The 17,343-nt window shown below is 40.0% G+C and overlaps 1 protein-coding gene across 3 annotated transcripts in view; it reads left to right on the top strand.

Annotated features, from left to right (window-relative positions):
- The first annotated feature begins 1,132 nt into the window (after nucleotides 1-1,132).
- PLGRKT (plasminogen receptor with a C-terminal lysine) overlaps nucleotides 1,133-17,343 on the top strand; it is a 28,224-nt gene continuing 12,013 nt past the window's right edge. For 2 of the 3 annotated variants that reach the window (XR_010607925.1, XM_065657757.1), the window contains exons 1-2: nucleotides 1,133-1,223; nucleotides 1,511-1,597. Coding sequence is in view for 2 of the 3 variants with exons in the window: in XM_065657757.1 (XP_065513829.1) it covers nucleotides 1,517-1,597 (81 nt within the window). In the remaining variant the exon portion in view is untranslated. Of the gene's footprint in view, nucleotides 1,598-17,343 lie in introns of all 3 variants that reach the window. The other variant, XM_065657758.1, reaches the window with a different exon arrangement.

The raw sequence follows: 17,343 nt of genomic DNA, 5'->3' as shown, positions 1-17,343 counted from the left end.
TGGGGGTGTGGGTTGAGAGCCGGCTGAACATGAGCCAGCAGTGTGCCCAGGTGGCCAAAAGGGCCAACAGCATCCTGGCTTGTATCAGGAATAGTGTGGCCAGCAGGACTAGGGAAGTGAGTGTGCTACTGTACTCAGCGCTGGTGAGGCCCAACCTCGAATCCTGTGTTCAGTTTTGGGCCTCTCGCTACAAGAAAGACATTGAGGTGCTGGACCAAGTTCAGAGAAGGGCAACAAAGCTGGTGAAGGGTCTGGAGCACAAGTCTGATGAGAAGCAGCTGGGGAAACTGGGGCTGCTCGGCCTGGAGAAAAGGAGGCTGAGGGGAGACCTTGTCGCTGTCTACAGCTACCTGAAAGGAGGTTGTAGTATGGAGGGTGTTGGTCTCTTCTCCCAAGTAACAAGTGACAGAACAAGAGGAAATGGCCTCAGGTTGCACCAGGGGAGGTTCAGATTGGATATCAGGAAAAAATTCATCCTGGAAAGGGTTGTCAGGCACTGGAACAGGCTGCCCAGGGAAGTGGTGGAGTCACCATCCCTGGAGGTGTTTAAAAGGCGTTCAGACGAGGTTCTTAGGGACACGGTTTAGTGCCAGAGTTAGCTTATGGTTTTTTATCACTGGATGATCCTGATGATCTCTTCCAACTGAAACGATTCTGTGAATACCCACCCCAGCTACAAGAACCAGCATGAAACCCATCACTTCTTTGCATGTTCACACTCTTCAGTTGCCTGAAACCTGTAATGTCACTTCAATGCTGTGATACTTTTTGGTTAAGCACACACGTGGCAACAGTCCCACGTCAGTGGGACCACATTTTTTCAAACTGCTGGGGGCTTTGGGGCGTGTTTACTGGAAATTAGCTTGAAAAAAAAAAAAAGGCAAAGCATTCCTGGTTACGAAAGAAACCAACGGCCGAGCGGTGCTGCTGCCCCACGGACGTCTCGAACGGCGGGCGGCCGCCGCCCTCCCTGGGGGAGCGCCCGGGGCCGCGCCGCTCGGGGCCGCGGCGCACAGAGGCCGCAGCCGCGGCGGCCCCGGCCGGGCGGCGCGGGGCGAGCGGGGCGCGACAGCCCGGCGCCGGCCCGCGGGACTCCGCCCGGCGCCCCTGGCGCCGGCCAATCGCCGGCCGCAGGCAGCGCGGGCGGGGCGGCCGGTGGCCAGCGGCGGAACGGGCCGCAGCCGCTTCCGTCCGCCCGCAGCTGACCAGCGCCTTTCCCGGAGGTGAGGCCAGGCGAGCCGAGGCGGGCCCCGGCCTGGCCAGCAGCCTCCCCCCCGCGGCCGCCGGGTGCGGGGCGGGGGCTCCTGCTGGCAGGGAGGCGGGCGGGGCGCGGCTGGCGCAGGCCCGCCGGGCGCGAAGGGGCGACCCGACCCACCCGCGCTGCCCCGCGGCCTGGCCGCCGCCCGCCCCCCGGGGCCGGCTCCTCCTGGGGGCGGGCCGGCCGAGCGGAGCCGCCTGCCGTGCCGCCCGCGGGCCCCGGCCCCACTTGCGTGTCTCTTGTGCGCTGCAGGGCACGATGGGGTTCGTCTTCTCCAAGTCCGTCAATGACAGCCTGAAAGCTCAGCAGGAGTTTATGCTCATGAACTCACGGCTCCAGGTAACGGCGGCGGTGTGCGGGAAGGTCACCCGCGGCCTGCTGCCCTGGCGGGGCTGCGCTGGCGGCCCTGCCTGCGGAGGTTTGCTCTCCCCACAGGGTTAAAGGTGCTCCGTTTTACACACCGCCAGCTCCGGTGCAGTCATCTAACACAGCGGGTTCGGATGTGTAAAGCACCTGTTCACTGGGTCTAACAACTTCCTCGGCAGTCTGTGTTATCAAGTTGTAGAGATGCAAACTACCCCATGGTAGCCAGATCCTTCTTGCCTCGAATAGTTCCCTGAAGCACAACTAGTCTAATGCAGTGTCAAGCAACATGTATATAAGTGAATCAGTGACAGCATTGTTACTAAAACATGGATACTATTCTCTTAAAATACATGAGTTAAATATGTTTCTTCTCTTCCACTATAGAAAATCATTCAAACAACACTTTCTTCAGATTCAGTGAGGTAGCTGCAGTTATTCCACCTTACTAGGAAGGCACTACACAGCTGTTTATTGTTCTAGAAACCTTGGACTAAATGGGGCATAGGGGATTGTTTATCCCGTCATAAAATGATAAAATAGCAGCAGAGAAAGAGAAGGAAAACCAGCTGGACCAAAGTTCAGAAAGCTGTGCTGAACAAAATTTACAGGGTAGCACTAGGTGTAACTTTCTGATTCGTTGTTAGGTGTCATATGATATGTAACTTGTTCATATATCAAATGCTAAAATGCCATCTGAAGGACTTAGCTGGAGTTTGTCCCTTTAGTTTTGAATTTAAATTGAATATAGATAAATGTAAAATTTTTAAAGTAACGACAGATGAACTTCCAATTTATTAAGTTGCCAGTAGATGGCATATTCTAGTTTTCAAAGCAGCGTGCGGAGAGTAGCTTTTGTAGGGCCACATGTAAACTGAACACTGGAGGTGACCCTGGAAATGTGGTAGGAAGGAGAAAGATAGCATAAGGAAAGATGATGTGATAAAATACTGGATAGTTCTTAACTATTTAAAGAAAATCAACTTTTTGCAAGGTTTGTAAGTGTTGCTTTCTGTGTTGAGCCATATGTTTCTCAGATGCAACCACAAGTTTCATGTACAATTTATTTTTTTACCTATACAGATGGGCTCCTCCCACCCCCAAAGTTTTTGGAAATCCAAATGATGGGAAGGTTTTCAGCTTGAAAGAATGATAATGAAATTAAAGTAGAGGCTTGCTTCGTTATCTGCTTCTCTGTCATGCAGAATGAAAGACAGAGTTGAGAAAACAGGCTGAATTCAGGCGAGTATTTGTAGGGTGCTGAGGGCTTTGAATGACAAACAGGCTGTGGTCTCTTGACTGCAGGTGCCTAACAAATCTAGTTCTATCCCAAATGCTCAGGCTAACATAAAAACAAACTTCTTTGAGGACACTTACAAAAAAGCCATTTCAAGATTGCATACAAAACTTTTGCAAGTTGCTCTTTAGAAACTCTCCCTGTGCTGTATTTCTTATTTGTGATAGTAGTAATAGTGAACATGGTAGATTCCTGCTACAAATGCCTGATCATATCTCCTTTGTACTGTGTTTGCAGACATACCACCCATGTTAGAAAACATGCATCTGTTAAAAAGGCATAAAGTAGGCAGTTATCTCAGGTGCAAAATACACAGTAGGGCAAGGGAAGGACTAAATTTTGTGACATAAGGAGTTGGAAGAAAATAGCTCTGCTCTGAGCTTAGGGAAAGAGCAGAGAAAAGACTGTCAGTTGTCTTTTCTGTATTTGAGTAAAACCTGTGATGTGTCTGAAGCCTAGTGTTAGACAAACTACTTTCAGGCCATTTGTGGAAAACAGTCCAGCCTGATTTATTTGCTTTTAGACAGAAATTGTATCTAGAAATGCTTGGAGGAGTTATGTCATGCTAGGACCAAAATTAAATAACTTAAAGCATTAGATGTTCTCTTTTGGTGAAATACTGCAATTTGGATGCTATCAGTTCTCCCATCTTTCTCTGAAAACCATCATATTTACTAATAAAATAGAAGTTTCCCCATCAAGCAATATGATGTATTTGCTATGAGAGATAAAAAATACTGATCTGTTTTAACTGTAAATCTATCCCAAAACAGCACATGGGATTGAAACCTCTTGAAGCTTTTCATAGCTTCTGAATGGACTTTGGAGTGCCCCATGATTACAATTTTGAGGGAATAGGGTGCTATTGTTACTCCAAGGCAATTGGTGTGGATCAGGAACTCATCAAAATTATTTCTCCTAGAATGCCTTCCCTACTAGCAGTGATGGTGTGACACTGCTCAGAAGTGAATTAGTAAGTCTTTGGGTGGGCCTGGAACAAAATACAGCAGGTGTTGGTGACACAGTCAGAATCTGTAAAGGCTTCTCCTGTTCCTTGCAGATGAGAAAAGGTCATAAAGTTACTGTAAATAGTTTGGAACTGGATTTTTTTTTTCCCAAGAATAAAAATAGGCATATGCTGTCCTCTGAATGAAGATGCAAAGCTATTTAGTTATTGACTTATCCTCTGTTTGGGTTGTAGTTTGGAATGAGACCATTACAAAAGTTGGAAGGTGAGTAACATGACAGAAGTTGGTGAAGGCCTTTCCAAATCCCAAGCCTTGGTGCATGTTAAACTTCAATGGCTTTTAGAGTCACTCTGATGTGTGCTGGACACCCAAACCAGCTTGAATATGTGAGAATAAGAGAATGTTAAAATATGTTGTAAAGTTATGTGTGTATTTTTTTCATTGTACCCTTCTTGAGTTAACTTTGAAAAGAAGTGATTGCGGCCTTTTAAATTTTATCTTAATGCTTTTTGGGAGAATAACAAAAATTCAACTGTCAGTTTGCCTTGATGTTGAAGGACTTGCCAGATGTTTGTGTTGTCTTGGTATGGCTCCAGAATTAAACACCAGTCTGTGTCAAGTGGAGACTGTTTATGTTAGAAGTTTGTTGAGGCTTCTTTTTTTATCATGAGTCTGCTCCTTAAAGTGTAACTTGCAAAATTCTTTCCAAACACTTAATATTTATCAGATCTACAGCTCAAACCTAGCATACGGCCTTATTAAGTGCTTTTAGCATGGCTGAATGGGTAAGAGGAGGTTCCAGGTCTCCGAGTATTTACAGCGGAGTATTTATTTTCCTGAGCTATGTGACTGCTCTTAACACAAAGGAGAAATATTAACACAGAGGGAGGAAATTCATGTATTTCTTTTGTTGAAGTGCTATGTTCTGTACTCCTGTTTTAGTTAGATGTTTATTCCTTGCCTTTTTTTCAACAACCCAAATACATACCTTGAAAAAGCTATTTCAATAACTATTTACTAAGAAAGCCATTTTGAGTTGTGCAAGGCAATCTGGAAAAAGATACATGTTTTTGGAACGGGCAACTAAGAATGCAGCAATATTAGTGGCTGATCTTTCATTCCTCAGTGTGGATTAGAACACTTTAAATATCACTCTTTAAATTTGATTTTTCTAGACATTTGTTGACCAACAGGTGAGTCTCGTCATAGGAAACTGGCTGAATTCACATACTTTGAAGCATGCTAAAGACTTTCTTGTGATGAGACAGGCTTAAGTATGATTAGTGCATAATACAAGTACATTGTTTTCAAATATTAATAAAAATATTAAAACAACTTTGTGTACTCTATATGTAGTGTTATTTAGAGTGATAAGAAACAAAATCATGGTAGAAGGTCATGGCACAGTACAGATTAAAATTTTAAATTTAATTTCTTAGTGTTAATTAATTCAATTCTTGAGCAAAGCTTACTAAATTAAGTTTTCACTACAGAAAAAAAAATTTCTGTGCTGATGTGCAAAAGGCATTATAAGAGCAACTTAAAGACTTACTTTAGGGTATAGACATAGAAGAGCCTAAGCTCTCCTGTGAAATTTTTGCCAAGCTTTCTCATGCATGTAGAGGAATCAAAACTGCTTTCTTTTGTTTTGAATTGAACCCCACCAACTCAGTAGTATTATGACGCTCCCTCCTCACCCCCCCTACCCTAGCTTAGATTTTAGTTTATGCCCTGCTCTTATTTTTACAGCAGTAATACTGCTTTTGGCTCTGAAATGTTGCTTTTCATTGCTTTGCTTGGGAAACTCTACACAGGGGAAACCAAGCCAATTCCTGGGTTTCCTGTGCATAGTTTGTCTGTAAGTACTCAGTGAACTACACAAAAGGTAACTCTTCAGGGGAGGAGGCTGAGATTGTGTTTTGTAAGGGTTTTTTTAACTGAGAGTCGCTAGATAGACTTTCGATATGTGTTAAGTGGTACTGATGCAGATGCAGAAATAACATCACAAGGAAGGAAATTCAGAGTTAAAGTCTCAGTGTGCCCTGCATGTCAGATTGCAAAAACTAAGCAAAAATCTGATTATCTGTGGGAATAATTTAGTTGAAAAATAGTTGTACAATCTCCTGTATATTTTGAAAGTTTTATAGTATGTATTGCTGTATTCACAGGTAAGTTTCCCCAACACTGCTTAGTATTACTTATCCAGCAGTAGCACACAGATAAATCAGTCAAAATCAGCAAATCCAGTAAAAAGCTATAACTGTCATTTGAGCAAAACTTGTTACAAAAATCTTGCTTTAAGATTACAACAGGTTGGCTCTGCTAGACATTCAGGGGCAGATCAGGCTGATAAGGGTAGAAAACTGGAGGACTGGAATTCTTGAAAAATATAAGTTTTAAAAGAAAGTGATACAGGAGAAACCAAAAATCACTGAAAGTACTGGAAAGAGACTAGTTAGTGCTTAGGGCATATCTTCATTTCTGTGGCTACCAGATTTTTTGTTGTTTTGGGTTAGCAGTTCAGAGTGATTTTGAGTTTTGTTCGGTTGAGTTTTGGGTTTTTTTTTCCCAGCAAGAGAATTCTTTATCAGACAAAAGGGTAATCTTCTCTGTGGTAAAAGGATAATTGCATTCAGGAGTCAGAGATAATCCTCCAAATTAATCTTTGATGGGAGCCACATAACCTTTGAGAAAATAAACAGGCTAGGAAAATAATATACTTCTGACAAATCTTGTATTTACCCATAATAAAAATGTTTGATTATAACCTCCTGTCTGCAATATGAATCTCTGGATAGTCTTACTCCCCTTCTCCTGCCATCCCTCCTCTTTCCCTATTTTATTATGTCAGACCGTAAAGTGCATTCTTCTCCCCAGGTAATACTAGATAGCCAGGAAACAGTCACAGATCTGCTTTCATAGCAGTTAGTCCTTGGGAGTTTATAGGCTTGTGGGCACAGGAAAGCTTCCGTACTCCTTTGTGAAAAAAAAATGCCCATACCAAGTTAAGCTGGATAACTAAGGGGTTGATTTTTCTATTTTAACAATGTAGTGCAATTATGTCGTCTTTTCTGAAAATCCATGCCAGCCTCTCCTTGTTTTTCAAATATTTTCCCTCTTTTGGGGTCTCCAGCATCATAGGAGTTCATTTTGAGCCATGGGAGGACTATGTTACGCTATTCTAATGAGGACCCCCTCCCCTGCTTTGTTCTAACAGCTCCTTTTAAAGCTTTGGCAGTGATTTAAAATAATAAGGGAAATAAAAACTAGAGGCATTTTTTCCCCAGTTAGTAAAAATTGTTAAGTTGAATAGCTGGGCAGATAGTATCAAACATTGCTAAGGAAACTCCTCCTGCAGTGCAATAATGCATAGTCTGACTTTTTAAAGATGAAAAAGAATATAGCAGTTTCTTCTATAAGTGAAATGTTATTTTGGACACAGCATAGAAAAGCCAAAAACATATTTGACTCGTGCAGATTCTGTACCTGTAGAAAAAACTTACTTAATTCGTTCAAAATATAAATCACAAGATTTCTACTTTTGAAAATGACTCGTAACAGTTCTGTGCTTTCATCTGTTCTACAGCTCTTGCCTGTGGAGAAGGATGTATGCATTTTATACCGTATGTATGAGCTATGGCACATGCATTCATGATTCTGCTTGAGGTGAAACTGCTGTTGAGTGTTTTCTGTGTCTGCAAATGGCTCTAATGTTCTCAGTCTCATAAGAATATGCTTTGGAACATTAGTTCATCATAATGTAAATGTATAAACATTAATTTCATTAGACTGTAATTTGCTGTTATAAAACATGTGGCAAAAGCATTCGTATTTGGAAAAACTATCAAAAACTCAGTGAAAGCATAGATAAATACAACTTATATCGTGATTTTTTCTTTACACTGTCAGCACTTTGTTAGAAGCGAAACATTGCACGATTGCATTACTTTCCTGTCAGGGTTGTATTACCTTAAGAGGTTTGTATTGAATGGCAATAAATGAAAGAGATGAGGTAGTTTCCTCTTAATGTTCAACAATTTGTCCTTAAATCTGAAATGAAAGTATAGAAGTACCACGTAGCAATTTCCCTTATATACCATGTCTTATGACCAAATTATGTCAGATTTTTTTCTAAATTAAACTAATAATAACAGTAAAAAAAAAAAAAGAAAAAAATTAAACCTGTTATAAGTGATGCAAGGGAAAAGGAACAGAACATTTCAGTTTATATCCAAACACTCAGCAGTTTCTCAGAATAAAATGTGGCCATAATTCAATGAAATGTTTGTGTAAAATTTTAGATTGTAGGATTAATTTAGTATTCTGATTGTCTTGATGAATTGGAAAATGTGTGAAATAATAGGCAACAGTATAATAGGTAATAGAATAAATACCTGTCCAGAGCATTTTATCCAAGAAGGAATAGTTAAATAGATTAACTGAGTATAAGTGATTAGACTTCAGGAGCTTAAAAAACCCCTAGGTTTTATATACTTGTGCATAAATATCGGTGTATTTTTTATACATGTATATTTATATACTGATGTATGAGCTGAGTCAACAGCACAGGTTCTTGTAAAAAGCAAATGAAATTGTGAATTTATTAACCAGGGGATAAAATTACTCAATTTGCACAACTGATGGCTTTGCTGAGAAAAAGATTTTGGTACTACTTTAAATGTGCAGACAAGCTGTGAAAAGTTCAGAAGATGGTAGTAAGAATAATAAAGACATTAGAACATATGAAGAAAGGATGAAAAAAAATGGTATTTGTCTGATGCTATAAACATGTCCGTTAGACTTTTAAGTTGGTGTGTGCTGGTCGTGTTTTTTTAATCCACTCATTTTTCTCATACATCCTTCTAGAGATATTGAGTCTTTTTCATTGCAAAAGCAAGCAAGTAAGAATTGGGATAAATATTGGAAGACTTTGAGTGCTTAACTGTGATTATATGGGTTACTGTGAAAAGCAGTGAAATCTGTCACTGGTGGTGTTGATTGGGATAAATAAATGTCTATTTCAGCTCCCCACTTTCAGGCTAACTTTTAAAGGGCCTCTGAATATGCCTTCCAGCCTTATCCTCGTGACTCTGCAAACACTGAAGTACCTGAACACAATTCATGTCCATTTAACCGAGGGCTGGCTGATACATAACAACTCTTTCTTCTGCATTTATTTTGCACTTAATACTGTTTCTTCCTTAGCAACATCTCTTTTCCAACCTTAACATTTCTAACCAGCTCAAACACATACGTACAATACCTGTTTTTCAGGACTTAACACTGCTTTCTGTGTGAATGCTGTTATATCATGTTACCAGTGAGATTTTTTATCTAGCAAAGATTACAAGATGTTTTAACTTCAATTATATTGGTGTTTGGTTTTCATCTCAATGTCCTTTTGAAAACATACACAATAATCCTAAGTTTTATATATGCCCAGTAAGAAAAAAGTTTAAACCTTTCAACAGGCATTTAAAATTTGTTTCTTACTGGGAAGTATCTATAATCTAGTTATCCTCCTAGTGGTTTTTGAAGTTCTTACTTTTTAATAAACAGAAGCTTCTGTGGTAACATATGTCACAGCATGTAGTCAAAGAGACAGCTGAAGCATTTTAAACATTTCAAAAATGAGATTACTCATTTAGCATAGATAAAGTACAAGCAGTATTTGTACCTGCATAGTTAAGAAGATAAATGTTTTTTATACAAATATGTACATCTTTCTTAAGTTATTGGTTTTGTGAGATTTGAATTGAGTAATGGATTCTGCTCTCATTAGGATGTACTAGTGTAACACTTTGTTGAACTTCTTTACTACTGCAGATACTGAGAATTTTGTGAGAGAGAGACGGGGCAAACCTAACTTAACTTATCGGACAACTTGATGATCTCCTGCACTCCTATCCCAAGTTAGTTTTAAACTGGGAAATAATTTGTATTTGAGGTGAAGGTTTTATATGCTTCATTTTTATTTCAGTTAAATTTAAAACAAATTAAGAATGTAAAAACGCTATTACAAAATAAGTCAGTAGTTTTATGAGAAACCAGACTTTGGGCCACATTCAGTTTTAGTAATTCAACTTAAAATGTTAATGAAAATGAGAAGAGAACAAAACTTTTGAAAAGAAAATATTAGAATCATAGAATATCCTGAGCTGGAAGGGACCCACAAGGATCATCGAGTCCAACTCCTGTCCCTGCATATGACAACCCCAAAGTTCACACCATGTGTCTAAGAGTGTTGTCCAGTCTCTTCTTGAACACCGTGAGGCTTGGGGCTGTGACACCTCCCTGGGGAGCCTGTTCCAGTGCTCCAGTACCCTCTGGGTGAAGAATCTTTTCCTAATGTCCAACCTAAACCTCCCCTGGCACATCTTCCTGCCATTCCCTCGGGTTCTGTCACTGGTCACTAAAGAGAAGAGTTCGGCGCCTGCCCCTCCTCCTCCCGTTGTGAGGAAGCTGGAGCCCCATGAGGTCTCCCCTCAGTCTCCTCCAGGCTGAACAAACCAAGTGACTTTAGCCGCTCCTCATACGGCTTCCCCTCCAAACCCTTCACCAACTTTATAGCCCTCTTCTGGACACTCTCCAGCAGCTTTATATCCTTTTTATCCTGTGTCACCCAGAACTGCCCACAGTGCTCCAGGTGAGGCCGCACCAGTGCAGAGCAGAGCGGGACAGTCACCTCCCTCGCCCGGCTGGCAATGCTGTGCTGGATGCACCCAGGACACGGGTGGCCCTCCTGGCTGCCAGGACACTGTTGGCTCATGTTCAACTTGCCATCAACCAGAACCCCCAGATCCCTCTCTACAGAGCTGCTTTCCAGCATCTCATCCCCCAGTCTGTATGTACGGCCAGGGCTGCCGTGTCCCAGGTGCAAAATCCAGCACTTGCCCTTGTTGAACTTCATACAGTACATGATTGCCTGGTTCTCCAATTTGTCCAGATCCCTCTGCAGGGCCTCTCTGCCCTCGAGAATGTCAACAGCTCCTCCCAATTTTGTGTCATTGGCGAGCTTACTTAGTATTCTATCAGGTCCTATGTCTAAGTCATTTATGAAGACACCGAAGAGTGCTGGCGCTAAGATAGATCCCTGCGGAACCCCGCTAGTGACTGGTCGCCAGCCTGACATAACCCCATTTACTAGAACCCTTTGAGCCCGGCCTGTCAGCCAGTTGCTCACCCACTGCATTGTGTGTTTATCCAGCTGTGTGCTGGACATCTTGTCAGTTTGACGTGTAGTAGACTGAGTGCTCCATCTTAAACAAGATGAATTGACCTAATAAGCCTATCATATTGTTCTTGATAGGGACTTGTGTCTTTTCCATGTTCCTGTCCTTATCGTAGGATGCTTTTTGAGTAACAAGCTATAAGAATGAAAAAGATAGCATAAGAATGTGTGAGTAAGGGCAGGGGGAGATGCTGTCTGTTTTATTTGAATCATAGAATCATATAATAGTTTGGGTTGGAAGGGACCTTCAAAGTTCATCTCATGCAATCCCCCTGCAATGAGCTATAATAATCAATAATGAACTATAATAGATCAAGTTGAAGATTAAGTATATATGCAAATAGTGTTGTGGGATTCTGTTGGGTTTTTTCTTAATAAATTAAATTGACCCATTACTCTGTCAACATATTATTGATCATTTATCAGTTGATCATAAAATTAGATGGCTGCTGAAAGGCATACGTGTGCTATGTTTTGACTGTTGGCAGGAAAAAGAATGGCTAATCTTAAAATGTCAGTGAGTTTCTGAACAATAAAGCTTCTTTTCATGCGTTATCATTTTCATTGATCAAAAAAGAAAGAGAACTGAGAAATGCTTCTGTATTCTCTGATTTCTATAGGGTCCTTCCTGTGCCTAATAAAATCTACAGATTTGCCAGCTTATCTTTGTTAGTAAAATATCAGCCACCTCCATGATGATACCCCAAAAATTTAATTTTCCCTAATGTCTTTGAGTAATTTTCTGCAGGGTTTTGTAAGTCCTTAACCTTTTCCTCTCTGAAGTTTTCACTGAGAATTTGTCAAAAGGATTTTTTTTAAGTTCTGTTACGATGAAAACAGTTGTTCCTTTTCTTTCGTGTGAAGTAAAATGGAAGCAAGCTTTCCCTTTCCTGACTACTACCATCCTTTTCCTTTTGGAGTGGGAAATAGCTAGATTTGTTTTCTATTGACAGGATACTAGTAGCGCTTATGGCATCTCTAATGCGTTTGTCTCAAAGCATTAGAAACATTGTTTTGCCCCTTAGGTGATCTGGGCTTAATTCAGGAAATAAATGCTCTCTGGTAACAATTCTATATCCTTATTAGTTTGTGTGCATCAAATGGAACAGAGCAAGATGAATTATATCTGTACTGAGGAAGATTAGAACAATCTATCTCGCAGGAAAAAAGCCAGTTTTAGCTTTAGGTATTAGCTGGGAGATTGTATACTCTGCCTGATCACTGTTAAGAAATAAATGCAGTGGTTTACAAAGAGCAGATTTTAATAGCTGTTTCTAACACGCAAGCACTACAAGCAAAAGATGCAAAGCAGACTGATTGCTCCACTAGTAATGAGACAAATATTAATTAAATCTCTTCAGTGGAATCAGTTTTGCCAGTCTTTTTGCTGGGGAATATCTGTGACTAGTGTATATTGTGAATGCAGATTGCTTAGGTAAAACTTTTGTTTTCCTTGGAGTTGCACCTGCAGCTCACCCTTACACATATAGGCTTGGTTCATTGAGGGGGTTTTGGTGGACTTCAGAGTAAAAATGCCTTCTGAAGCTACTTTCTTTAATGCTCTAAATTTTCCATAGTTCCTTCTTCTTAGTAGAGCAAACATACAATTTCAGTCTTCCACTGTTAAGTCCACTGAAGCTGAATCTAGCCATCTACTTGTTTTTCTATGAAATACTATTTCTTGAATGCTAAGTTTAAAAAAAAAAAAGGAAGGGGGAGGTGGGCGGGGGAGGAGCCCTGTATTGACCCAAACTCATCAGAGCCCAGGAGGTACAATGAATAAGTAAAGAAGTCTTATACCTATTTTAATTCCGTAACAAAAATGGTGTAAAGAGACCCACAGTAATTTTGCAAGCCAGAATCTGAAATGCATAGGAAGAAACATCATATTTGCTGGTTTTGTTGGTATTATAACACCCTTTCATAACGAAGTATCATTTTACAGCCATTTCTTCTGGTTTTCATTTTTTATTCAATGCTCTGAGTCTTTATTTTTTTTAAAAAACAGGTTTATGAGGCACACAAAGAGCATACCTAGAGGCATTATTGGAGGATGGAAATAACAAATTGAATAGTTCTTATTCAGTTATTAAACAGCTTTCAGAATGACTTGATGTTTTAATGTTAGCTCTTTATCTTACCCCGCTTGATCTGTTTTACTATTCCTACGACATGGGTACCTGCTTTTTATGTAACTGCCTATCCAATGACTTTGATCGATCTTTATAGAGCTTGTATAAAACTCCTAAGAATTCTAAATACTGATGACAGTATGTTAAAACTTTGTTTACTCGGTAGGTAACATTTTAAAATGCAGTTGGAGGACACCCTTCTTCATTCTGCCCATTCAGTGCTCAAAGGCCACGCAGCAGAATCATGGAAATGCTAGGTTACTGCCAAGAAATGTTGCTTTCATACGACAGTCTGTTGGATTGAGCCTCTGCTTCACAAAGCTTAAAATGTAAAATGGATTTAGGTGCTTTGGGTATTTTTTTACTTTTTATATGGCATGTAATTCCATTAACTTTTTTGACAACAACAGGAATGTAAAGAATTTATTTTCCAGTGCAGTTTGCATTCTGGCTTGTGGCTAGTATTGTGAGACCCCTTTCTATTTATGATAGCTCTTAGCTTGTAAATATTTTGTAATGTGTCTTTGTATTTGGAAGCTTTAAGAAATGAATTTTCTTTTTAGAGTGTATTTTCTTGCAGCGTTAATAATTTTAATTGCTCTGTGTACTTGATGTGAAAGATATTTGCAAACAAGCTTTGATGCAGCAGGATAAAACATTTAAATCTGATTTATTCTAACTGTTTGATCTAGAGACCCATTTTGTGACACTTCAAACTAAGCAGGCACTGTGTAATTCTTACAAGTTACCGTCTCTGTATTGCACTCTGGTGGCTTGCAGTGGAGGTGTAAACATAGGCATCACTATTCTATTTTCCATTTATTTTTGCTGAACAACCATTTGCAGTAGCTTCTGGTTTTCAATGTTGATTAGGAAGGATGACACCTAGGACGAGTCACGTATGCTTTTACTCTTCTGTCTGCTTATGAAACGCCAGGTGCGTTGCTTCTGCAAGGGGTTTGTGCAGTTACTTAGTTTACTACCTGCACACCAACTTTTATATGTGTTTTGCATGTGATTTGCAGGTTTTTGTATGTGTGACTGTCACATTTTTGAAAAATTAAGCCTGGTTTTCATTGTGCCTCTGAGTTCTCAGAAGTTAGAAGTGATTAGTTGTTTAAAGAATGTTTTTACAGTCTCTGATCACTGAAAAACTGTAAGTGAAAATAACCTTCTATTACAGGCACAGTAGCCATGGCCTATAACAGATATGCAAGAGACTAGCATGTGCCAAAACTGGACATTCTTTTAACATGAGTGTAAGGATATTCCAACAGTTTCTTGATGTTTCTCTTTTCTTAGATTTAGAAAATGAGTTTCAGAACTTAAGCAGAGATGGTGTATATTTATTTGGATGATAATTCTTTCTAAGGTAGATTAATACCTTTTCTGTCTGAATATCTGTTTACCAGGCAGTCAGAATAATTATGTCTTAATGTTAGTGACATGAAATACAGATACCTAAACAGGTTTACTGCCACAACCACTCTCAAGTCAGGTGTTTGTCCTGCTCACTGTTTTAGAGGAGTTGGGGAAAACAGCGGATCTGCCAGGAGAGCCATTAAATGTATCAGGCTGCAAATAGAGCATTTATCCAGGGTGGTTACTATCATAGAATCGTAGCATAGTTTAGACTGGACCTTCAAAGCTCATCTAGTCCAACCCCCTGCAATGAGCAGGGACATCTTCAACTAGATAGGTTGCTCAGAGCACTGTCCAGCCTGGCCTTGAATGTCTCCGGGGATGGGGCATCTACCACCTCTCTGGGCAACCTGTGCCAGTGTTTTACCACTCTCATTGTAGAAGATTCTTCCTCAGCATAGAAAACAACCATGGACACCTTGGGGACAGCAACAGGGAAAGGGCGCCAACAATGCAGATCCAGGTGTGACAGGCAGTGCTGGTTACTTTTCAAAAGCAGCTGCTGCCTGCCTTAAAGACTACCTTCCTCTCTCCAGATACATCTTGACCGTCATGAAATACATCAAAGAAGTTGTATTTAATACACATGGGCAGTGAAGAGAGAACATTTTGCACTGGCTCTGCTTGCCATTTATGTTAAGCCTTTGTGCACCACCTTGCATCCCATTTGTTTTGCTTTGTGCATCACCTTAATGCAAAACCAAAGTAGTATCTGTTCCTTCCTATAGTATCTGAACATGAAAGGCACAAAAAAAGAAAACAAGCTAGAAGTCTAAAGTATCAGAAATTTCCAGTCTACTAGTGCTGATGTGACTCGTCATCCAGACAGGACTGTTTATTTTTGTGCAAGTTGTCAAAGTTGATTAAATTATTTCGGATGAGAATTTTCTCCCACTGGATTTTAATCAATGAAATGATGGTATAAATGCTCTTTTCTGTGGTTTGACATCATTGTGACAGTCTGAAGAATAATCAATAGAAATGATAAGGATGGTTACCACTGACTAGTTTATTAGCATTATCAGTTTCACAGTAACTGACCTTTTCCCTCTCTGCCTCATTTCTCTTCATCTGCCATGTTTCATTTTGTCAGATTGATTTCCTTTTACTATAACAGTTGCTATGTGGCAGACTTCAAATGCTAATCAGCCCTTAGAGTTTCTCACATGGTGTTGAGAAACTACTAGCTGTATTTAAAGAAAAATAAGAAAGTTATTTCTAATTGGGTCCTCCTAAGAGTGTTATAAAATATAAAATTTTACTTGCTCCTAGTACGCATTTTATTTCTAAATACTAAACTTAAATTTTAAACTTACGTGATCAGTAATTATTACCAGGAAAGAAGGTGCTACTGTCATTTAAGGAAATCTGTTTATTATGGAATTAAGCTCACAGACATTTATATGGGACTTTTTTAGATTTTTATATTAAGTGTACTTGTGTATGTGTCTCTAAAATATGGTCTGATTGTTGTAAGATGTAATTTCTTAACAGTAACAGAAAAGCATGCTTGAATGCGTACTCATGCATCCACTTTACAATTTCAGCTCTCTTGTGCCATGCACAGCAACCTGGCTGGGAAAACTACAGTATCCCACTTCCTCCCGTGGTAAATCTGCACCTGAGACCCTTTACCCATAGTTTTTATTCAAGCATAGTAATGTAAATTGTCCATATTGAAGTTTTTATGGCTATATATATGGGAGACTTATGTATTTAAAATTACATAGAATTTATTCCCTAAGACATGGCATTTGGATGGTGAACTGTTGTTCACCTGATGTGTATGATGTGCACCTGTGGCCTGTTTCCTCAATAACCAACTTCTCCCATCAGTGACATTATTCTAAAGGAACTACAGCACACCTGTGAAGTTTGAATGATACGCTTTTTTTAATCTTATCACCTTTAGAGTTCTACGTGTGAAGTTATGGTTTGCAGTAAAATGAATATCTGCTGTTCTTAATACTTGTTTCTGATCTGCCAAAATGGGAGGAGAAGTTATCTTAAACATCATTGCAAAGTAAGTCCTAAGGGATTAGGACTTGGTCTTTATCATAAAATCTGCATGTTAATAGGTCAAAAGTCCTCTCCACCCTTTCACTACCCCAGTGTGGCTGGCATTTTCAATAGAACACATGTGGAGGAAAATAAGACAGAGTTACTAAGAAATTAACAGCTGAAAATGGGATATTGATTTGAACTGCAGTCAAACATTATTTGGTTTTCTATCTTTCATCTAATTTGGAATCATCTTTTGTGGTGGACTCCTGAGTCTTTCCCTACGTTATGGTTACGTTAAGGTTAACGTAACCTTAATGTAATAGTTTCACCTTATGATCTACCGATACTTGTTTGCCAGTGTAAAGCCAGCATATCAGGGTGTCCTAGTGATTCAAAACTGTTGGAGCTCAAGATGTTCAGTTCAGATTGGCATGCTAAATGGGTAAGCGTGAGGATATTGCCTCTTGAGGTTTTTTGAAACTTTTAAAGACTGAGGTACATAGGGGTTGCTTGAGTGCCCCTGTAGATAAGTTTTGTAACTTAGAGCATCCAGACTTCATTTAAATGCATATGCTCTTTTAGTTTCGAACATTGCTCATAAACCTATTTAGCTGATCAGATGTCGGGTCTGGAAATGTTAAAGCAGTCTTTGATGACACAGGGTAGGT

Source organism: Caloenas nicobarica, chromosome Z (genome assembly GCF_036013445.1).
Source record: "Caloenas nicobarica isolate bCalNic1 chromosome Z, bCalNic1.hap1, whole genome shotgun sequence".
Classification (NCBI taxonomy): Eukaryota; Metazoa; Chordata; class Aves; order Columbiformes; family Columbidae; genus Caloenas; species Caloenas nicobarica.
This window is presented reverse-complemented; position numbering and strand designations above follow the sequence as displayed.